This window comes from Amia ocellicauda, chromosome 13, assembly GCF_036373705.1.
Source record: "Amia ocellicauda isolate fAmiCal2 chromosome 13, fAmiCal2.hap1, whole genome shotgun sequence".
NCBI classification, from domain to species: Eukaryota; Metazoa; Chordata; class Actinopteri; order Amiiformes; family Amiidae; genus Amia; species Amia ocellicauda.
In genome coordinates, this window is record NC_089862.1 from 31,630,849 (window position 1) to 31,656,300 (window position 25,452).

General features: G+C 35.5%; 1 protein-coding gene across 1 annotated transcript in view; it reads right to left on the reverse strand.

Moving 5' to 3' along the window:
• Positions 1-2,186: 2,186 nt before the first annotated feature.
• gabra4 (gamma-aminobutyric acid type A receptor subunit alpha4) overlaps positions 2,187-25,452 on the reverse strand; it is a 28,629-nt gene continuing 5,363 nt past the window's right edge. The window contains exons 3-9 of the mRNA XM_066720613.1: positions 25,376-25,443; positions 24,596-24,816; positions 24,378-24,460; positions 22,523-22,666; positions 22,099-22,251; positions 14,498-14,757; positions 2,187-5,944 (exon numbers count right to left, since the gene is read on the reverse strand). Of these exons, the coding sequence (XP_066576710.1) occupies positions 5,393-5,944; positions 14,498-14,757; positions 22,099-22,251; positions 22,523-22,666; positions 24,378-24,460; positions 24,596-24,816; positions 25,376-25,443 (1,481 nt within the window). The 3' untranslated portion in view covers positions 2,187-5,392. The remainder of the gene's footprint in view (positions 5,945-14,497; positions 14,758-22,098; positions 22,252-22,522; positions 22,667-24,377; positions 24,461-24,595; positions 24,817-25,375; positions 25,444-25,452) is intronic.

Consider the following 25,452-nt stretch of genomic DNA (forward strand, 5'->3'; position numbering starts at 1 on the left):
CACATGTGTAGCTGTAGTACACTAAGAAGATCAGCTGCATTTATGGTAAAATCCACAATAATGTATTTGTAGAGATATTGCATGACTATAGAAAATATATACTCTAACTGCATGTTCATTGAAAGTTACGAAAGCTTACAATATCTATACTGTAACGTAGGTCCAGAAATCTCACAATGTGTTCAAAGCCCTGGTCAAAACTGCTATTGACTTGCACATATCATCTGAATGATTATTATTATTATTATTATGGCCGTGCCTCTGCAGTGTGTGCAGCTCGGAGCTCTCCACACACCACCCAGCTCCACCTAGCATAGAGATAAACAGTCTTCGCCATATGACTGGTTTAAACAATCACAGAGGGGTTATTTCACAGTGACTAGCTCATGTTCACAATGAGCTCCTTGACACTCCCCTTCTAAACTCCTCCTCCTTTTACCCACAACGTCAGTGACTGACACCAGTCTGATGAAATCCAGGTCACGGCACCAATGTGTCGTGTGCCAGTCCGGATGCGAAAGATGCCATACACCAAAAAGACAGGTCTCCCGCTCCCTCTTGTACTCTCACTGTAAGAATGATGTAGTTAATGCATGCTGCTTATTTTATTAAGGAATTCTGTTTGGAGGCGATGGGGGTTCTATGTTCTTCCATACTTGCTGAGAATTAATCTCTCAATGTCCTGCTTATGTGTCTGACACTCTTCAGTTTCGCTAAAGAGGAGGATCCCTGCTAGTGTGTCTGTAGACCGTATTATGCAACCGTATGCATGCCATATGTTTTTGTGGACAACAGGGGTCTCCATTAGAAGACTTGCATGTAAAAGTGGACAAATAAATGTGCTATTTAAGCAGTCAATCGCTCAGTCAAATTACCTGTTTGAGGAGTGAACTGATGAATGAACCAAGAATTGAAGACAATGCCATTGTTAATTGATTTATTTTTACCAATGGAAAGTCATTTTTAGAATGAATAAAAGTCAAAAGCTGCCAGCACTAAGTATGAGTATAGGGAAAACTATAAAATTACACTGCACATTTATCATACTAAAATGGTATGCATTAAGGCTTGGAAAGAAGTGGGACATTGAACGTTGTGATCTTATATAGTCTTCATCTGTGTCAGTAGATGCCATAGCTTACTTTTTCAAGAATAAATCACTCCATTAACAATTAATACCTTGACATTATAGCCTGAATGAAAGTGTGTATTAACTGCATCAAGAACGCTTGAAGGTTGTAAACAGATTACAAGTAGGTTCTTACAAAGTAAATTCAAAAGGAGACAACAGAAACAATGGTAAGATGTTCATGACATTAAAAGTAAAAATGTTGTATACGAATTGCAAAGTCAAGTATCACAGTCTCCATGCACTATCAATGTCATACACTTTGAAAACAAAACTGTAAATCATATGCCAGCTGTCACAAAACGTGACAAGTTTGTGTGCTTAACAAATCCTTGAATACATATGGTTATTTTCAGTGACAATCTCATTACACTTGTCAATAATCATTACATTAATATACATTTGACTTGTTAAATTCCACATCATGTTCTACTTATAGTGAAATTCAAATCACTCATTTTCTCATGCTAGTCTTATATTTATTTTACCAGTTGGATGAATGATATATATGCAGATTTTAATTAAGAGTTTAGTTTGCTTTATGATCAGACATTTGAATAGTTTAGGCACTGGGAACCAATGTATATTTGGGTAATAAAACAATGTTATGTGTGCCTCTATGCAAATGTTGTGAACATTAATATCCCAATGTAAGTATTGTCAGATTTACAAACATCGTCACATCAAAGAAAAACACAAACAATTTAAAGCCAAAATGCAGTGTTGATCAGATCTAACACAAGCAAATAATCAATTTGATTTTTAAGTTCATTTATAAAATAAAATAAAAAAAAGAATACAATAGCAGCATTTTCTTTTTTTATTTAGTTATACGCTATGTTTTCACCATAAATTTAGAAAACAAGTTTGAGGCACCTGCACTATTTCACAATTCTATGGTGTTTATTTTGCATAGGACAAAAGTATTTTTTATAACTACAAAACACAGGAAATAAGTATATTATACAAACACATTCTATTATATATATATATATATATATATATATATATATATATATATATATATATGAAGTTTCAATACGTTTTGAGCCTGAAGTAAAAACTCTTCACTTTTGATACCGACTTTCCCCCCCATTCCCCATCCCCCCCTCCATCATTAATCTATACCTTCCAACTGGTTTTACACCAGAGTCCCTGCTCCATAGAAATAATTATATCTTCACTGGCCTCAAAATGTTACCCTACCATATATTCTTTTAGGAATTAAAAAGAAGACTGGTGGTAAATGATTTTTATTGAAGTGTAACAGTTCATGCAGCTAAGTTTCAGTGGATGTTAAGGTAGTATAAGCATCGCCTTAGGTCATGAAAACTGTGTCATCTGACTTTATTTGGTAAAGCCACACCTCACGTTTAAGTCCTGTCATCTTTTCCCTGTCAGGCTCAATACATATTCATTGACATGTATATACATATATGAATATATGCAAAATTATCATGATGCTTTTACATATTTAGTCTCTAAATATGTTATTCATTTTGTCGAAAGTGAAGTGTTTACATGGAGATGAGAAAAATCTTAGGGACAAAAAAAACAAAACATTATTTTTCATGGGAAAACAATTAAAACATAGAAAAGGGGGCAGCAAGTAAACTTTAACATACAATGACCAAATAAAATTAGAATAACAATAGAAGCATTGAGAATAAGTGTAATCTTGATTCCTGCCACCCAATTTCAGAAACCCTTGCCATCTGCCACGCAAATATAATGACTACTAAAAAGAAAGCAGGACCCTGGTTAAATGTGTATGCTCACTTTTTTAAACATGGATTGTTATTTTTTATTTATTTTCTTTTAAGATTTTCAACATTCCTTGCATTCAAAATCTGTATCCTTCTGCTTTACCTAATATCCTTCCATTTTAAACCATGTTTCTTTGCGGGATGTTTTACATTCATTATGATTCGTCAGCCTGCACCATAGCCCTTGCACCTGATTATACAATCATTCTACAGAAAATGTTTACAACAAGGTCGTACAATATTGATTGTGTTACAATACAATGCCAACATGGACAGCTACTTGCCCGAATTATAAAGTCATTACAAAGTGATTCCTGTTCGCTTTGGGAGAAGATAACTATTTTAAATGCAAAATTGGCCCCTTAACTTTTTCAAACTGACGAGTTGAGGAGGAAGGCGTTTCAAATATTCCTTCGTAGGAAATACTTAAAAACCTCTGTTTAATTCTCTAGATTTGTATTACACTGTGTCTGTTCATGAAAGTGAAAGGTAATATGAATTAAGACTTCTTGTTTTCTTTATTATCTTTGAAAAATATAAATTTTCAGTAGAATTTGGACAAATCATGTAAGTAGTCATGTTTGAGCACTGCCTTTGCGTCACAAAATACATCATAGTTAAGAAAGTTTACAAGCCACAATATGAAAATAGGAAACCATTTCTATCAATAGTTCACTGAACCAATCTTATGTCTAGGGTGTAGGGGCAAGGTGTGGTTGAAACCAGCAAGGAGCCTGGATATGATACTGTGATCAATTATTTATTGGGTATTTGAACTACTAGAACATAATAACAGTGAAAATGACATTATGCTTGTGTTTAACAAGGTCCTTAGAAAAGCAATTTCACATATGGCTGCATTCTCCAACACTATAGGTTTTGATTAGTGCCCAAGCCCTACCTTCAATCCTTCACACTCCACCTGCAGTAAAATGTCTCACGATAGCCAACAGTAAAGTGAACCAAGAAAAGGCCAACACAAAGCGTTAGATTAATCCCTGCACACCCTTTCCATTATGTTTTCTTTTTGAGGTATTGGTGAGGCGATATGTGTTACAAATGTCGATCTATACAGCCTGGGTTGCATTACCATCTGTGTTTTTGTACGTACTGGTCAGTTGTATAAAGAGAAAATGACCTTGTGTGTATGAGACAAGATCTATTTAACCTGCAACCAAGTGGAGAGGGCGATATCTGATGTGGCTTCTGAGAAAGAAACACAAAATCAAACCTTGTTGAGACTGATATGCATGTATTAAATATAAATAATTAACAAATCTCACACCCAAAACACAATGGCATGTTGATAATAATGAAGCACATCTCTGCAAAGTTTAGAATGAAGAGTCACTATTTCGGTGGAAGTACAGTCAAAGACAATAAATAAGTCTGTTCCTTCAGTTACTCTTATTAGACTTAAAGCACCTTAAAATAATTGAGGCTTATTATTTCACTAACGTAAGTGACATTCAAACTGCATTTATTCATACTGGACTGCCGGATATTTGCGTGTGCATCAGTCATTTTAAAATTGAGATGTAATCATAACAAATTATATGGCTCAGTGTACGAAAGGAAACTTGGAAACTGAGACATAAGTAACAAGCTAATCATACTGTAGGTTTTTATTTTATTCAGTGTTTTTCCCTCTTGCTTCTCTGCTTTGTTTCCATCCAGACAATCGAATGTTGAGTCTGTGTTGAAGAACAGAATCTCGACAACAAGGTTTATCTTTCCACTTTTTCATTTCAAAGGAACATGCTGCAGTAACCAAATTACTACCCAGTGGAAGATTGCATGAGGACTAAAACCTTTGCTTTTTTAAAATTAGACAGCCAGTAGCTTTATCTGCATAAAATAATAAAGAATAAATATAAAGCTCATAAATCCAACCCTCAGTACCAATGTATTCAATTCTTGCACAATTTGGTGTGACTCTTTATAAACCTTGAATGTAGTCCTTTTAGAAACAAATATCAGGACCAAATCTGAGTCTGATGTTCCTACTCTCAGGGATTTCACAGGACTCTGTTAAAAACATTAACATGTCATTTTCTTTGTATTTATGCATATTATAACTCTCCAATAAATTCAAATTGAGTAGAATTTACAGTGGATGCATTTTGTTTGGAATAAAAATGAAAGTAATAATAAATTGATATTGCTGGATTACATATAGTAATTTGCCACTAACATCCAAATACATCCATTGAAAACACAGAGTTTAATTAATACAATTGAATAGATTTGGAAAGTTTTTTTTTGTTGTTTTGTAAAATTTTTTCCTTTACATGCTCATTTTGAAATAACATTTGGACAACGTGTGAATGGATTTTGTTGGTTTACTCTTCGTATATAATTGCTGAGGTAATTGTTTAACTTTTTACTTACTTGAATATAAAGACATTTGTAACATCTCTTATAAACTAGATTAATAAGCCCCTACAGTTACTGGTGCTTCTTTTTTTTACAATGATAGAAAAAGACAGACACAAGACTAGTTTGAACCATCTGGGGACTTCATGGTGTCTTTCGATAAGTAGACTACCCAGTAAACCATGTTAAAAGCCCCAAATGAAACCGGGAAAAGAATACGTGCATACTTGTCAATTTTACTGGTTCCGTTCGCTCCGCTGGCAGCTGGGGTTGGCGCTGGCGGCAAAGGACTGGGCGAAGCCTGTTTTAGATTTAATTCCATTTTGTTTGCTGTCATCTGAATGTGTTCAAGTTTGGGCCCAAGCAAATGCTGGATAGAGGCAGAGCCAACGAAAACATTGGTCGGTATGCGACTGGGCAGAGTTGGGGTAGAGGGGGGTGCCGGAGGAGTGCTTCTCGATAGCAGTGTAGCCGGGGCTAAATTGGGATGGCTGAAGGGATTGGGACTCGAGTGAGGAACAGAGGACGAAACGGCTGATGAAGGAACTTGGCCAACTAAAGACTGCCTCGCAATGCCTCCCTTGTTATTGTTCCCAGTGTCAGTTCTTTGGTCACTGTTTGAATCTGTCATGTAGTTCATTCTTTTCCTCAAATTGCCGTTCGAATCTGGATTCTGCAACAGAAGAAAAGGAACATTTTATTTAAAACATATGCTACTTCAGCAATACATCTTCCTATATAAGACACACGTATATGCAATTTTACTAACAGTCGGCATATCTATATTTAAAAGAGTAATGTAAGCAATGCAAAATTATATAAATGTCTGTTGCCAAGCCTGCATCTTATGTATATGTTATTCATCAACACGGAAATACAATTGGCCTCAATACAAGGTGTTGTTCTTTGGAGTGGAAAAAAATAAGAAAGATTGTGTAGAAAAATAACTCAAATTGCAGAAATTATCATTGTTTCATTATTAATGCCCTTATTGCTGTGAGGAGTTTAACAAAAGCAAAAAAATGGCAGAGAATCCATATATCCGTAATCCAATTAAGTGTGGAATTCAAGTACAAAATCCATATTGCATTTAGCAAAAGCCATGAATCACCATGACCTTCTTTTAGTATCAATGGATGACTGGGCTCCAGGACTGACAGTGAGAATATATTTGTGTTATTATATGACTTGATTATGCTTCATATAACAATTTGGTCAAATACAGAGCCAACCCCGATGAACACGTGCAATACTTTAATAATCTCTGCGATATTTTTTCTCCGCTCTTCCTCAACTCCTGTTTTTGAAATAAAAAGGAAAAGGACCACTTTTGTACAGACATTCGGCATTAATAATTATTGAAGTAATACATTATTTGCTCTCATACATCTGGGATATTTAGCTTTTCACCATTTTCAATATATTTTTATTTTATTGAAAACATTTGCAAAACAAAAAGGTGCAATATTTTGGACATACGTCTGAGAAAAAAGTCTTACAAAGATTCTCCACATGGCATTTATTGGTAGTCTAGATATCCTCGGTGCTCTATTGATTTTCAATTGATCACTAATTTAATGATTATTGCATTTATTTCTGTTAACATGTATATGAGAAGTTCAAACAAAAGGATGGTTTTGATCCAAGTTTGATGTTTTTACTCAGAGTTTAAGATACCTGTATATATTGGCTCTTAGGTTGTCTGTATTTGAAAGTAGTTATATCTTATTTGTTTGTTTGTTTTTGGATTTGCTTACAATGCCTAACATTTAAATATATTCCTCTCCTGCTTGTGATGTTTCTCTACCTGAAAAAAATGAATATATATATAACTACTTTTCTTCCTATACACCTCCCAAGACAAAAGAGAAAAAGGTGGTTTTCACTCCCCTACACATTCCTACTTGGGCGTTTACTGAAACGTGGAGCCTGGAGAATGTGGGCTTATTATAAATGTCATAATTTTACTTTTGATTACCAATAAGTGCCCAGATATAGTTTGGAAAAGGGAGCAACCTCTTTGCTTGTTTGTTTATTTGTTTTTGAGTCTTTGGGACTGAAATCATGATATTTTCAGCTGGTGCAAAAGTCAGCACATATCTGTATACTGCATCTATTTTCTATATTATTGTAGAATGGGCACGATTGATATTTTATCTAGCCAGTTTAAAAGTGTGATGGCCCTATTGTTTGTTGTACTGAGGTTTGCATTTTTGTGTTTTACTCATCATGTTTGACAAATTCTATCACAATACAAATCACAGTCTTTAATCTGTCAGAGAATTAAGTTGTTAACTAGATACACGACTCCTGACAGACATGCATTGCTTCAGAATAGTTTTCATATTCAGGGTGTCTTAATCTAAATGTAATCAAAACAAGTATAATAAGTAAACAAACAAACAACGAGTCTAATCTGTTAACAACTTAAATCCTGACTGGATTGACTTTATTTAATTTACCAGAGCGTTTCTGTAGCTGCACAATATCTACCGAGTTCTGGATGCAAATGCAACACAGCATGTAGGACAGATTGGGCTTAATCATCAAAATGTGTTCTTTTGGACCAGAAAGGAGTGGCATACATTAATATAAGCAGTTTGAATATGATCTTACATTACGTCTGTAATAATTCTTGTTGGGTACAAAGCTATTTTCCACGTACTTTGTGGTGGAGGAACAGCTAGGGTTAAAAAAAAATGCTATTATTAAAAAATGTTATGTTATAAATATATATATATATTAAATAAAATAAACATGTTCTGACTTCAAAAGAGCTTTACATGACCTTTGGTATTATGGATAGCAATGTTTTTTATCCAACTGTAACATCATTTGCTAATAATTGCAATATTTGTATATACTGAAGTCAATATATTATACACGCCTGTAATCTCTCTTTAGATATAGGCCTATATATAATGTAATCTATACATATGGTCGTAGTGTAAATTATTTGAATAAACATTTAATAAACACAAGATTAAAGTTTGTTTTCATTTTGGTTCAAACTAATCAGACTCAGTGTAGGGTTTATAAGCTATACACACAAGCATTTCGTTGTAAAATAAGTATATATATATATATCTAAACAGAAATCAAGTGTATTAAGACAGTTGTGTCTCGCAGTGCAGTATTCCCTGTTTTACTGCAGTAACGAGGCCGAATCATTAGTCTCAGATAGTTCAGGGCTGTTGCCATGACAACTTGCTAATCCACTACACTCCTGCTAAACTGCATCCAAGTGAGATCTCTCCTGATCGGGCTTATAAGTGCAATTTTAAGTAGAAAAAATGTCACAAGACTGTCTTTGTATAGTGATATAACATGCTCCCCCCCCACCCAGTTTGTATTTTCAAATCAAAACTGTAACTGGAATGAAAATGTCTGTAATTATGCAAGTTTCCGATTTTTACCATTCCACCTTCAAATGGAAACATAAGTGTGGATTACCATTTGAGGGGGCCAAAGGAATGCATGATGATTTCCACCATTTTTAGTTCGGATTTCGAGGTATTGTATCCTCATATTAAATAACAGAAAAGCCCCCCTTCCTTCATTAATAAATCCTGTAAGTATTCTTTTTAGAAATTGCACACGACTGGACATATTACTGGTGAAACCACTGCTCCGTCTGGATTCCAACTTGGCCTATTTTAAAATTAAAAATCGGCTACATACATATTTTATAAACATATTTATATTTCTTTAAAGGAAATTGCTCGGAGCTCCACATTTACGCAGCGCATGCACTGATAAAACCGGCCATCTATGTGGACTGGATAGTGATGTGTCCCTACATTTGGTTTTTACAGATTTTGTGTGATAAATTATTTGTGTACTATCTACGAAATAAAACAAAGCCACAATCCCATATTCTTTGCTTCTCACAAATCCCTACATCTTGCTGTGAGATCCAATAATACAGGGTTTTACAAATGAAAAGGAAAACAGTTTTGGCAGTCACCCCACAGTAATAATGGCCCTAATGGTTGTTTTCACTTTACTACTAGTCGTTTTCAATTAGCTGTGTTTATACTTTGTTTAGTTTTATACAAGTGAGCTTCAGAGAGCATCCCTATGCCATTTAATTGTCTAACTGGCACTATATCCATATCCAGAAGCATGTCCCAGCATGCTACCTTTAACTCTTTAAAAAGGAAAATAAATGAACCCCCTCAAAATAGGAAAGATTCAAATGTAATTATAGGGGCTCTTGAATCAGTATCCTGAATGATTCATGTTTTTATAACCCCCTTTTGTAGTTTACATAGTCATTAATAAGGAGGTAAAACTGTACGTTTATTATGATATACTATACAGTGGATATAAGAACTATTCACCCCCCTTTTTCACATTTTGTTGTTTTATAAACTAAACTGAAATTTGAATGCATTGGCATAGTTTTTTTCCCCCTTTGACCTATTGACTTTGAAGAGGCAAGATAATTTTGATTGTGGAACAACAGTTAAGGAAAAAGAAAAAAACTGAAATGTCTTCATTCCCAATGCCCTTCTTACCCAGCTGCTCAGTTTTGGAGGCTCTAAGCAGATTCTGGGCTGTGCCACATACCTTCCACTTCTTAATGATCGACTTGACTGTGCTTCAAAGGGATATTCAATGCATTTGAAACCTTTTTATACCCTCTCCTGATCTGTGCCTCTTCACAAATGTATGCCAGCGTTTATTTAAAAGCTCCTTGGTCTTCATGGTAATATCTTTGCTTTGAATGTACTACCCAAATGTGGGACCTTACAGAGACAGGTGTATTTAATCTGAAATCATGTGAAACACTTTCATTGCACACAGATGGACTCCGTTCAACGAATTGTGTAATTCGGAAGGCGACTGGTTGCACCTGAGGTTATTTAGGAGTGTCATAGCAAAGGGGGTGAATACTTATCTAATGGTGGCAGCATGTCAGTGGCCTGTGGTCTCTACCAGCTTGGCAATCAGGCTGAAGAGGGTGACTTTAGTGACATGTACAGTGTCCTATAGGCAGCTTTGTTATATAAGATGCAGTCACCCAGGTCCCATGGTAAAGACATCAGCCCCTCCCCTTTGAGTAGTATTTTCGACTTGAAAGATAGCAATAGTTACACCGGGAAACCAAAAAACAAAACCATGTAATTACTGGCAACCAAATTCAATTTTAACTTGATTGACCAATCCGCCTTTGTCATCTAATTTCACAGCTAGTGCTCACCCCCAGGGTGTCACTTCAATCAGACGCAGCCTGCCTCCTTGCTTATAGGCTGTAGGCGATTGCGTCTGGGGTCTGAGACATGACATTTTGTATCATCTCATGTAAGCCCACTGTTATTCATAGATTCTGTTTCCTGATTGAAAACTGTCCATCACGTATATGTGTATAGCAGCAGTTCTTCCTGAGTTAGGAATAGGGTGATGCAGCATTTTAAAATGTCTGGTTTTGTATTTTTTTTTTTTAGCAGTGGTGTTGATCAATATTTTTTTTAATACAACTTTGAAACTTGTAAACACAACACACTTCATTCTGTAGAATTAAACCTTTTTCTACATTACATGTCAAAGGGTGACAGTACCACACAGTAAGCATTTGCTGGAGTGCAACACAATCAGCTTAGCTTTGAAATGTTTAATTATGGTAGTACTTTGGTCATGCCACTATCTTAAGGGTTCAATAGGTTGTTTACTTTATGCCACAATATTTGCATGTTAATTACTTTGTTACTTTGTAGGATTGTCTGGTCGGCTAGGTCTCTTGACATGCCTAATTCTGTTCTGAAATTATATGTGGGTTGCAAGATCTTTAATGCAAGAAACATTATGAGGTGGTCCCTCCCCCAAATCCTCCTTACACTACCTCCACATCGATTCATCATTCATACGAAACCGAAAAATAACATTGTAGAGATGGGAAGTAGATCAGCTGGGTTGGAAAGTGTAATAAAACCCAGAATTAAAAACTCCATGGGATTTAAGTGTATGCTCCAACAATAAGCTATTCTGAAATAGATGCAGATTTTTAAAACAAAGAGATCTGTTAGGACAATTGGTCATGGCATCACAAAGGAGTGGTGGCACAGAACTTGAACACATTTATCCTTTAATAACTTTTCCATAAGAATCAACAGGAAAAAGACCCGAAAAGGCCCTGGTGAAGTAAAGCATAAAATCAACTACACCATCGCAATGAGGAGTCGTATGACAGAAGATATTTCTCAGCTGTGAAAAGCTTCAGCACTGGCAGTGACCACAGACTGGTTCAATACAAATTGTATCTAAATACAGTACTTGACAGAGCAGGATCTACAGATCTTGATCACCTTAAAACACACAATGGTTACAATTAGAAATCATAAATAAATGCAGTGCACTTAAAAGATGTAAGAGAAACCAGGCATTAAGATAATTAAACAGGACACTAAAGGTATTTAAATAAAAAAGGTAATTTCAAACTCTGTATGATTTGCTGATTACATTAAACCTTTAACGGTAAATCTTCAACCACAAATCAACTGTCAAATACAAACTAATGAGCCACAGAAGATATCTGGTGATCAAGGACAACAATTTGACCACTGTCTGAAAATGGGAAGTGGGAATGTTGTAAGAAATTATATCAAATCAACATGACAGACAATACAGTGAGTGAAAAAAGTATTTGATCCCCTGCTGATTTTGTACGGTTGCCCACTGACAAAGAAATGATCAGTCTATAATTTTAATGGTAGGTGTATTTTAACAGTGAGAGACAGAATAACAACAAAAGAATCCAGAAAAACGCATTTCAAAAAAGTTATAAATTGATTTGCATGTTAATGAGGGAAATAAGTATTTGACCCATTCGACTTAGTACTTGGTGGCAAAACCCTTGTTGGCAATCACAGAGGTCAGACGTTTCTTGCAGTTGGCCACCAGGTTTGCACACATCTCAGGAGGGATTTTGTCCCACTCCTCTTTGCAGATCCTTTCCAAGTCATTAAGGTTTCGAGGCTGACGTTTGGCAACACGAACCTTCAGCTCCCTCCACAGATTTTCTATGGGATTAAGGTCTGGAGACTGGCCAGGCCACTCCAGGACCTTAATGTGCTTCTTCTTGAGCCACTCCTTTGTTGCCTTGGCTGTGTGTTTTGGGTCATTGTCAGGCCTGTACATGTGCTTTCTTGAGCAGGGGGACCTTGCTGCAGGATTTCAGTCCTTCACGGCGTAGTGTGTTACCAATTGTTTTCTTGGTGACTATGGTCCCAGCTGCCTTGAGATCATTAACAAGATCCTCCCGTGTAGTTCTGGGCTGATTCCTCACCGTTCTCATGATCATTGAAACTCCACGAGGTGAGATCTTGGATGGAGCCCCAGACCGAGGGAGACTGACAGTTATTTTGTGTTTCTTCCATTTGCGAATAATCGCACCAACTGTTGTCACCTTCTCACCAAGCTGCTTGGCGATGGTCTTGTAGCCCATTCCAGCCTTGTGTAGGTCCACAATCTTGTCCCTGACATCCTTGGACAGCTCTTTGCTCTTGGCCATGGTGGAGAGTTTGGAATCTGATTGATTGATTGCTTCTGTGGACAGGTGTCTTTTATACAGGTAACGAGCTGAGATTAGGAGCACTCCCTTTAAGAGAGTACTCCTAATCTCAGCTCGTTACCTGTATAAAAGACACCTGGGAGCCAGAAATCTTGCTGATTGTTATTTTTTTCATTAACATGCAAATCAATTTATAACTTTTTTTAAATGCGTTTTTCTGGATTTTTTTGTTGTTATTCTGTCTCTCACTGTTAAAATCCACCTACCATTAAAATTATAGACTGATCATTTCTTTGTCAGTGGGCAAACGTACAAAATCAGAAGGGGATAAATTACTTTTTTCCCTCACTGTATATAGACAGAACAATTAGATCAAACTCAAATCCAGATGCGATGCTGGAGGAAGTGAATCATCATATCAAGCACACGAGGAATGATAAATAATCCGGAGATGACAGCATGCTCACTGGTTTTACTAAATATATAAATAACAATAATAAAAACACTGACAGTCTGAACTAAATAGAATTCAAAACCGACAAAAGAAAAATGGATTATGTGCAGCCAAGAGAACATGTTGGATTACTAAGTAGATTTAAGACAATGGACCATCTCTACCCTCAAGACAACACATTTGGAGATCTGACAAGTGTGTAGTGCTATTTGCAATATGATGCTACTATATCTCCAAGGTTAGAGTGTAATGAAGTAACTCAAAGAGAATAGAGTTGATTTATTTTAATTTCAGCTTCGTCCTAAACTCAGTCCTTCAGAGTACATCTTGGTTGCCACTAGAAATGGCACAATTTTCTCCTGGCCTTCTATCTAAATGGTTGTTTCAGTCTTTATGGCCAAGGGAAGCCCTTCAGGCCATTATATACATTGCTGTCTTTTGGTATTTTTCTGTATATTTTGATTGCTTTTGATAATATGCTTAAAAATATGTATTTATATGGGTGTTTATATTTATTCTTTATGGTACTATACAGGACTAAACCGGTCTAATCCTGTTCATGAGATGTCGCCCCATTAAGTAGAGTATCGGTAAAACATTGGCTCTATAAACAGTGTTCGCATTTGTGAAAGAAAAAGTGGGTGTGAAATAGTCCCTGCTTCTGGGAACAGCTCGATGCTTGGATGATGTTCGTGACTGTAAGTGTCAAGAGTTACATCTCTCCCTGGAAGCCTTCCCAGTTGCTAGAAACTGGTATCTGGAATCACTAATCATTTAGTAAGACCAGTTGGAGGGCAGAAATACTGCAACATGGTACATCATTAGATGAGTACATTTCACAGCATGTTCATGTACCAGTACCAAGTTAGCTATCCATCTGTTTATAATATACGTATACGGCCAAAATGTTTGTGCGTAATTGCGACAATTTTCCTTCAATTCCAGTCACGGAATGATGGCAAAAATTGATAACATCTCCAGTCACACAGAGTAACACTTATAGGCTTATATTAATCATACTAGAGCTGAGAAAATTAGCATCTTAAAGTGAAGATTTGATGAAGAGAGCGAGGCTTAAGAGCCATTGGCGTGGATATTCAGGTAGTTTTAGCCTACCAATCAAATTAAATGGCAGGATCTTCCCAAGCTATAATAACTGCATTTGCGTATAGCATTATTAAAGCTTTTAATTTTTTCACAAGAGTTCTTGAGCTTGGGAGCAATTTACCCATTAAGAGGCATGAATGAAAGCTGCTTACCTGTAGTACTTCTTCAGTGTCATTTGCCTTCTTTAGCGGAGTAGCTTTAGGCGCCGCTGGGCATTTAATCTGCTTCTTTTTTGCCTTTTCCATTTGAGTATTTGTGAAGTAGTTCACCGCAGCAAACTCGATGAGAGCAGAGAAGACAAAGGCAAAGCAGACGGCTATGAACCAATCCATCGCGGTGGCGTAAGAAACTTTTGGTAAAGAATGCCTGGCACTTATACTTAAAGTTGTCATGGTCAGAACAGTTGTGATTCCTGGAGTGAGATGGGGAAGAAATATGTTATTTTTATATATTGAAACACTAGTGAAACAGCAAGCAAAAAGCAAGAACTGCCAGCGGGAGACGTAGGTTATCACAGTGGCAGAAACACCAAGAGGGCACTTTAGTATTCAAGGGAAGATTGTATTTTGTTAGCAAGACAATTGTGTAGGGTGTGTGTGAAAATCAGACTTAAAATCAATACTGGGTTTCTGGATTTAGAAGACTTTTCATGGGACTAAATGCAGAGATCCAATCTGTCTCCATTCTGATGTTACGAATATCAAGATGACCTAGCTATTGTGACAAAATATTAGTTTGCCAAACATTTTGAACATTTCCTTAGATTAATTAATGGCAGAGTGCACATTCTAGCCAGCAGTGTTGTTTAATGAAATAAGGCACATTTAAACATGGGTGGAACATTTTTAAAAGCATGACAAAAATACAGGATACTTTGAATACTTTTTTTAATATATATATATATATATATATATATATATATTTCTCTTTAAGCCTAAACATATTGTTCACTGAGAAACTTCTTAATTGTGGTTGTACTGTAACCAATTAGCATCAACTAAATAATGAACACGATATTTAAGAACACATTGTAAGGCAATATCTTGATTTTATAACATTTAAAATTAATTCATTTGATGTTTGAGTTCCACCTATATTGTTTTGTATAATTTGAAAAATACCAGCTCCACTAATTGAAAGAATTAAAATACTGTCCAAAACCAAGAGATGAACATAACTGTAAAACACAAGACATTGACTGGTGCTTCCTACAGGTGGTACTGCTAATTGCCCCAAGTCAGCTACACAACCTCCAAACCAGTGACAATCCCAGCACACCTGTAGACTAACTAATGGATACAAGGATCTGTACACAGCTGAGCAAATATCGGACTCACTATGACACAGAACAATTACAAGCCCTGTTACATAAACACACTAAATTCAAACGGGTACACTCACTTTTAAGTGTCCAGATGATGTCCGGTTTAGAAAGATTTGGGATCAGGATTTAATTTTTACAGAAAAGTAATAAAAACTAGGTGAAAAATGTATTGTGTAGTAAATGCATTTTAGGGCTCGTGGGTAAAATATATTTCTACATCTCTGTAGGCATCTTGAATGTGTTTGACAGATGAGTAACCTCTTAAAAATGGGGCCTTTATTAGTAGAATACAAATTACATAGGACACATTTTCTATGATGGCACAATCTTAATAAAATATGTGATTGTACCAAAGGTTAGAGCGGTCAATGATAACCCAGAAAATCAAACGTGTAAAAACTCCATAATTCTGTCAGACGTGTGACTTCATTAGTTTTGATCTATTATACCAAAAAAACAGTTGGATATTACTATCAACAAGGAGATGATTATCTTTAACAACGTACCAATATAACCAGCATGGTAGTACCTTAAGCAAGTTAGAAATCTGTTCCATCATCTAAAAATACTATGCTCAAGCTGTGTTCCTTGATTTGTCAGTAGTTCATCTAGATACATTTGAAAGGCTAATGTTAATGTGAAAGTGGGAGTGCAATTGTGCTTTGGAAAATATGTATCATAAATGTGGTGTCTGGAAAATTAACCCCTTTTCTTTTCATCATACAAGAAAGGTCTCATTGTTGGATTCAGTATGTCCCTCTTTCTAATATTAAAGGGCAATGACTTCAATATAATGCCATTCTGTCAAAACATACAGATTACTCAATAGCACATAATAAACAAGGATAATTTCACTTTGAAGTACCAACAACAAATGTTTTTTTCATGGGGAATAACAAACCTAAAGGGTAGCAAACAGACAAACATTGCTGACAAATGTATATCGAAGAAGTGAATGTAGACATTTCCTGTGACTACAGTAGCCAAACGCAGATACCCAGCACCACTGGCGTGAGTCTGGTTTCTGTGTGGAAAACAAAGCAGGATTGTTGCTGGTGATGAATCTGATAACTTTGCACATCTTAAAGCAAAGGAAGAACATTTGCTTAGTATTGGTATTTACTGGAGCGACATTTTCGTGTTCTCTAACAAGGACTACCCCTGCTGGGATTTTCAAACAGACATCTTTTAGATTCTATCTCGTTCTCTAGAAATCATATCACCTCACCACATGAAAAATCAGACAGCAATGCGATTCATCATTAAATGAGACATTCTGTGACATAGGATTGATTCAGTTTCAGCCTACCAATACAAATTACAAGCCAAACACAGTACTTGTTGTCAAGTGTTTGTTTGACAGAGCCGTTTCATTCCTACCCGATATAAACCTTTGCCTTTTTAATTTTCAACAGGCGGAGGGGTTTTATTTTTAGTTCCAGGTCAAGTGTACTAGTCAACAATTGTTATAAAATGCAATTAAATATTTAAAAGGACATACATTATTTTGTAGTGATACATAATAGACTGATGATATAAAATTATTATCATGGGATTAGGGGACCCAAACATAAAAAACTAAACAAAAAGATGTACAATATTAACATAGCTTTAGATGTGACTGTGTTATGGAAAAGGCTGAAAATAACAGACATGTATGTATGTAGTCATGGAATAGTTTGTTAACAAGACTAAAATCTATCTGGAAAATAAGATAATGTGTAACAGGATACATTAATGTTATTACCTACTTATATGTTAAAATAAACAATTACTGTATACTATTTCCAAATTAATATTTAAAATGTGGTTACCTATTTCTCCGGTTTGGAGAGATAAAAAAAGTCGACTGCTTGGCTATTAGGACTGACTTTCCACTGACATTAAATCATAAAGATTGGACCAGTATACTATATTGCTTTCCAAACTTGGACCTTCAAGACACACATGTAGTTAAATAACATTAAAAAACTGATTTAGACCTAAAAATCATGCTATTTACACATAGTTTATGAGATAAATATAATCTTTTTTTTCCTTTGTCCTAAAATGTTATTTCTTTTGTTTCTACAGAAGAACAACAAACATCTCTATTTCAGCACTTATTTCCAGGCTTGCACTGTATTGTGGTAAGTTTATACTGACCTCTGTTCTAATGTTTTGCTAAAAAAAATAGAAATAAAAACAACACTTGGGAAAATGGCTTTTAGCTTTCAATGCATCAAACCTTTTCACCTTATAAATGTATAAGGTTAAGTTTGTCATTCCCGGACTTTATGAGCCTTGGCATACATGTTCATTTAGATGTCATATTTTGCTTAGCAGGTGTAAAATGCTCCTCAAAGAAACCAAAACCTAATGGCAAGCAACATTTTACTAATGGGTTTTTGGATCTTCTATTTTTCTTGTTTACTGTGGTTCTATTTTTCGGCAACTGGGATTATGCACGACTTTTAACATGCATTGCTTAAAAAATCGAGTTACAGAAAAAAAAGATTAATAAGTTACTGAAAATTTTAAATTTTACAAAACAATGCAGCTTTTGCTGTGATCCAGGACTCTGGTGAGTAATTGGGAGACAATACTAATAACTTGTATATTTCCAAACAGCAATAATACATTTTGAAATCAAGCATGTGCAACTCTGCTATCTCGCTTAACATAACTGCAGACTCAGTTATTAAAACAGAGAAGGAGCTTGTGATATAGGCTAATGCTATTTAATATAAGGTAAAGTACTTCCTAATTGTATAAATGTGATATATTTGTCATGACATAAATAAACACTGTGCAATTGTATAATGCACTATTTATGGCAATGCCACTCGGGGGCAGCCACTCAGCCCCCCTCAGGTGCCCGTTAGGTGCAGCAAACAGAACCCAATCACAGGGTGCTAAACGGCTTTAATGTGATATATTGTAAACATTCAATACTTCAATGTGACAGCCCTGCCTGAAACATGCAGAAGCTGGATGAAATAATTGTCAGGACAGGGTCAGGCATTTTATTTGTTCCACATTGTTGTTCTGTTAAGACTAGCCAATATTAACAGTGTTTTCCTTCTCACTCGCATGTACAACTTGACAGTTAAGATAATAAACCTAAGTCAATTACATTCCATATTGGGAGTCAAAGAAGCATATCCCTCTTAATCAAATTGAATTTGCTTAGTAAAACAAAACATACTCGGACTGTTTATTTCCTAAGTTATATTGCCCTCGCCTCTATTCAGCATCCTTTATATATATATATATATATATATATATATATAAACAGAATGAAAGGGCTCATTTTGGTAATGTCAATTGGCCTGGCTGAGCTGGGATTCTATTTAATCCTTGAATGAACAGCCTATACAATCTGATGCCATAAACACACTAGAAGATAAGGTTAATGACATACAAACGCTTACCCATTTCTAGAGTATCCTAATACCCAACTGCCATTCCCTCTGAGATTCGTACCATTCAGCCCGCTGTAATTAGACTGACAGTTCTGATGCCTTCCAGTCTCCATGAATATACACGTTCACTGGATACAGGGGTGCAAAGATCTCATAACACAGCAGTGGAAACAACTCGCGCACAGGCCTGGCTCCACTTCCCCTGAGACTCTTGACAACTGGCAGTCACAGGTGCCATCCCTTCCCCTGGCTGGCTTCCAAATGTGACATTGAGAATTCATTTTGTAACTATTACGCTGTCATAATAAACATCCCTGCCAATCAGCAACTGATAATGCACTGCATGTGTGGTTACACCGTTCTTCCTAAACTGCACATCTCTCTAATTCCAGGCGACAGTCTAAATGTATGAAAATGGCAAATATACATTTGTAGGTTTGGGTTCTGTTGTGTTTGTGAAATCCCAAAACCAAACACAAACTGCAATTCGCACCCCAGTATCCCTCTCCTAATAAAGCGCTTTCCGTTATCATTGTGTCATTAGTACTCGTACTAGTGCTGGTATTGTAAAACAAATGACTACACTCTGATTCTCATTTTGCTGTAGCAGATTTACCGTGTTCATTTTCCATTTTTAATGAAGAATCGCCTGGAAGTGCTGCCCTTTTATAACCCCTAATGCTGACGAGCTCGTTCTCATTCAGGACGACCCACAGCTGCCACTTCACATCTGCCTGGCAGTGACGAAGACAACACAAAAGCCCAAATGCCTCCTTTGAGACATAGATCCCTTTATTTTCTACTGCGGTTCTGCTGAAAAAACAGCACAGCTCTTGTGTCAATCACAAGACGGGTGCCTAGCCAGGGACTTTGTTGCACAGTAAACTGCAGGTAACTAGAGCCAAAACCCTTTCCACACAACACTGCCAGTACACATGGATTGATGTAGTGCGACTGAAAACAGCAAAATCTGGAGTGAGACCAGCAAACACCAAGCACTCTCAGGAGCCCAGAACACATTGTAGTTAGTAATGTTGACCTCGGATCCCAACTGTGAAACACATGATTTATGTGTTACCTTTAAAAGCATAAGATGTAATATTCTGAACCACTGCATTGTGTGTTTCTCTGCCTGGATTCCAGGTCCCTTTCACGATTAGAACTATAACATCACGATCAAACCGTTTTAACTAGATGTGTATACCTGTCAGGGGCTGAATATATAAAGACAGTATACTTAGCTCTTAGATGCCATCACATTAACATGTAAATTATATTTAATGAAGGAAGAAGAAATAGTAAAGAGAGGTAATTTGTGATCAGTAGAAGATCCTAAACATATATAAATTCATTCAATATTGCCTTTGTTTGTCTGTGGCTTGTCTTATACATTACATGACTGAAGATATTAGGGTATATTCTAGAGCAATCATGTGCATTGTGTCTTCTGAAGCAATACTGTGGCTACCATGAGTTTCAAAAGGGGATTCAAGCCAAGAAATAATACTAGAAAGAAAGCTGGAAGCACGTCCGGTAAAATAACAGCAATTCACGTGTTATGTGTTTTACCCAAGTAAATGACCGATTCTAAACAAAGGGAAAAGGATATTGCTTCACAGTATGAGCACTCAGTGTATAGTGTAATTTAGTATATAAATCATGTACCACTGCGACATAAAAAGGGCCAGACTTAATGCAGCCACACAAAGTCTGTGTGATAATAAAATGTGATGTTTTACCCGAATGTAGAAGAATTACACGTATGTAATTGAAGATCAAAACAAAAATGTGGACAGACCGTGTCTGGTCTTAAGAGAAAGAACATTGGATATCTCAACCGCTGGTCCAGTTGCATTCAATTCTGTAATAATCTCAAACTGTATGTTAGCAGTATACAGTGTTCATACACACAATGTCATGTGATCACATTTCAAAGAGAATCAATCCTGGAACAAACTCCACAGAGTCAAGACTGGTTATGTGTCGTATCGTCTGAAACAAGTCACAAAGAACGCACGAATGGCCTAGGAGAATATATTGTAAACCATGCTATGTTATAAAAAACTTCCCCCAGGACTTGCACACCCAACAGCCTGGTTTAAAGACATATATTATGATTCTGCTTGAAAGAACTTAGCCGGAGCTCGTTTATAATTAGTGTTTTTTAACATGCCAGCAGGGGTCACCTGTCTCTATTAAAATTTTGTTTCATTCTACAGTAGAAACCTTATAGAGAACAAAGCCAGTCACATACAAATGAATTCACCATCCTGCACCAGGGTGTAATATCTGCAATGTAATAAAAGTTTAAATTCTAATAAATCACACAGCAAAAATAAATCCTACACTAATAAATAATGAGTAATGAAAGTAAAATACACGTTTTATGCAGTATTTATTTCATTTTTAACCACAACTAAATGTACAATCTGATAAAATACCTGATGTAAAGTATTAAAACAAAAGCATGTTTTTTTTACTGAAAGTGATGATTATATAATATGTAGATGAGTTGCACAAACAATCAACTAATTCTGTCATTTTCATATAAATAGCAGCAAACCACAGTTCTGTAAACAACAAATGTATCGGAGGAAAGCGAAACATCATGTCATATAGCTAGACACACCATGAATTTTCACAGGAGGGATGTCAACAATTTAATCATTTTTGTGTAAATTAAAACAGAAAATATTATTTAAAGTACTACATACAACAATGTATTTTCATAGATTAGATCACAAATAATACAATAACTGGTATAAAATACTGATTTATTTCAAAATAGTGATGATAAATGTTTAAAACAATAAATGTCACATTTAAACTTATTAGTAAGAAACATTAAAATATTTGAATTCATTTTCAGAAAATATTATTCCATTTTTATTTACACCTGTTTAAATAGGTTAAAATGTCATACTGGAAATATGAAAATAGATTAAATTTCACAGAATTACAAAATGCATAGAAATTGTAAATTTGCCCCAAATAAAATGTATGCAGATTAATGAATAATACTTACCAAATACAGTTCTTGCAGGGACAGATTCTTTATTTATCCAAAATGACACTTGAGAGAGGATTACTGTCATAATGCATGGTATATACGTCTGAATCATAAAGTAGCCCATTTTACGTCTCAAATGGAAATAGACTGTCATCACAATATATTCACCTGAAATATATAAAATAATGAATTTTGATTATTTAAAAAAACACACAAAAAAGAATGATCAGTCAAGCAGTAGCTTATCTTAAATTACAGCGAAACATATACTATAAACTTTTTGTAACCCCTTGAACAAATCACTTTGAATCTTTATATTTTAAGTTATTTGGAATTCATGTACCAGGCTTTCTTCTCTTACTGAAACCAGATTATCTGACGGATGTATATAAAAATATGAATAAATATATTTGCAGAGCTACATAAATAACCCACATACCTGTAATTGATTTCACAGTTTCACTAGAGACAGTCTGCCCAATCAGATCATATTGTACCAAGCTCGAAGACTCTTCAGGTACTTCCACAGAGTGTTGTGGTCCTTTGGTCCAGGTATAGATCATCTCTGTTTTTGGATATGCATCTGAATCACAATCAATAACGTGAGATAGTGTTGAGGCTAAACTTAATAAACACTATGAAAAATAAGTATAATCTTAACACCCACAGTGTGTACTATACAGTGTTAAAGGTCTGTCACCCTTTCTCACACAGTGGAAGCCTTTCATTTTGAAATAAATGGTTATTTATCAATGGCTTGTGTAATAGTTTTCAATAATAAGGCAACATGTTTATGTTAGGAGTGTATTCATTATCTTACCCTTGGAAGGCAGTCTGAGCATTTGAAAACAATGTATATATCCTAAAAAGGGCAGTACATTCAATTAGGTTCACATAAAAGAGCTCTGTTTTGGTTTTCCTTTGAAGAATACCGAACAACTAATTTGAAGAAATATAAACTAAAAACGTTCAGACAGATTTCCAACACATCAACCTGCTGCGGTGTTCGAAGAGTGAATAGCTCTGAGTTAACCTCGGGGGGGACGTGAGATTATGACCTTTCTGAGAAGATTTGATTCTGCTTTTCCGTCACTAATCTTAAGCACAGCCTTGAACAAAAAGAGGGTTATGAATATGCCAACTGCAGTGTCACGATCTCCGGATAGATCAAATATAAAGACGGTTACAGTTTTCCTTTCATTGGCACATGAATCTGATCATGTCATCGGTGTGCTGTATCGGTAACAGAAGACAATCAGAGTGTGAAGACTGCCCTCCGACCGAGCCGCTGTTGCAGCTGATACAGTGGGTGTTGACACCGATGCCATCGTTGATTTCATTCCTACTTTGGCAGGAAATCAAATCTGCTAAACTGAAATGTCAGAGCTATCCAAACAAGAATATGAATAATTTCTGATGAAGACCAAAGCTCAGCATTCCACATGTAAATGGCATGGAAACTCACCAGCTAATTCCCTCCAGAAAATCTATAGTCTAAAATAATCCGTCCATCTAAATCATGAGTCACTGTAAATAAAATCAGCGTTGACTGAAGGGAGTCAATGAGAGGAATTAACTTGAGTCGGTATTTCCTTCTTTTTGATTATGTAACAATAACAAATACAGAAAGCATTTTAATTTCTTTCTCACACTGAAAACAGTATTATTACATGGAACTAGGACAGATCTCTTTGTGGAAACAGCCTACCCTCTCAGCTATACATTGCGAATAATTAGTGAGTGGTGATGTTACACAGTGGAAAATGAATACCAAAAACAAAACAAAACACTGAAAAAGGACTCAAATTTAATTACAACTCTATAATACAGCTACACATTGTTCTCCGGGATATCATGCATGAAGTATTTCTGCGTATTTTATAATGAGCTAAAACACCAAACTGAAATGTCTCTTTTGATGCGTGGTCAAGGAAATAATGTCTTCTTAAGTTATGCATGTCTGTATATGTCCCTGACTTAACTAACCTGTTTATATTATGGTAATATGAATAAGTATACTGCCATCGTGTAATATAAATGGATCACCACTTCACTCAAACTTTATTGTATTGTTATCCATTTCATTATTGTTGTGTTTATTCTGTGTAAGTGGCTGTAAATGCAAAGCAAACCCTTTCCTATTAATTTTGCCAAAATGAAAATGCTTTTCCTGTCCGCAAAGCTGGTCCCAAAAGACGGCATGCTTGTCAATTGCAATAGATGACAAACCCAGAGATGTACTGCATTTCACTCTCACTTTAAAGTGTTTTTAACTATGCTGGCTTTCAACTTACAGCTTCCAAACTTAAGAGGGCAAGCATGTCCATCCATGGGGAAATCCACAAGTCTCATTGGACACTCAGCACTTATTGTGAGCCTGAAATCAAATACATGATTTAATGTATCTTTTTGACATGGTTGGCATAAATGCCTGCAATGCAAAAAACAAACAAAAAAAAAACATCTTACTGACAGAATTATTCAATGAACAAATGTAAGAGAGAACACATACCTCATAGTGTACAGAATGGTACCGTTTTTCATGATTCGGAATAACTTGTTTGGGGCTGTCATATTATGAGAGACAGATTTTTTCCCATTTCTAAAGAAAGTATCGGGTGTCCACACTTTTGTGACCATTAGGTTGTTTAGCCTTAGGATTTCAATGGGACCGTCATACTTTAATCTCTTGTCTACCCAGGTTTGGCGAAAGAAGACATCCATTGTATATTCCTAGATTATGAAAATAACCAGAGTAACTGAATATATTTTAATGTGCACAGTAAATTCACACCTGAATTACACGTTCAAAATAAATATACATCTCATTTGTTCTTTAGTAACCATAACATTTTCTGTTTTGCATTCACTATGAGTTGGATGCTACTACTATTATTATAAGTACCACTGACTAAAAATGATGATAATTATAAATGACATGCTATTCTGTAATTACTCTCTATGCTTTGCTAGCTAAGTGTCAAATGAGTTCAAATTTAAGAACATAATTGTCACCACATACATTTATTTTCTTAAAATATTGCTCATGATATTGTTTACTACATTATGAATGTATGATTGATAAGGAACCATGCTTTCTTTGTGTGTGTGATTGAGTTAACAAACCGATTTACACACCATTTCAAACTATGTTTTACTTGTTTAAATAAAAAATCTATTTCAATTACTGTTTATATGGAACCTTTGAAGTATTTTCAATAACAAATGATTTGCTATATGTTGAGTGTATTGTGTATAAAAAAATTATCAAGATTTAAAACAAATACCCTACCATTTCAACGTCAGAGACTGGTCCAAAGCTTGTCACATATATATCAGTTTTCACTTCTGTAACTGGACCTATAGAAT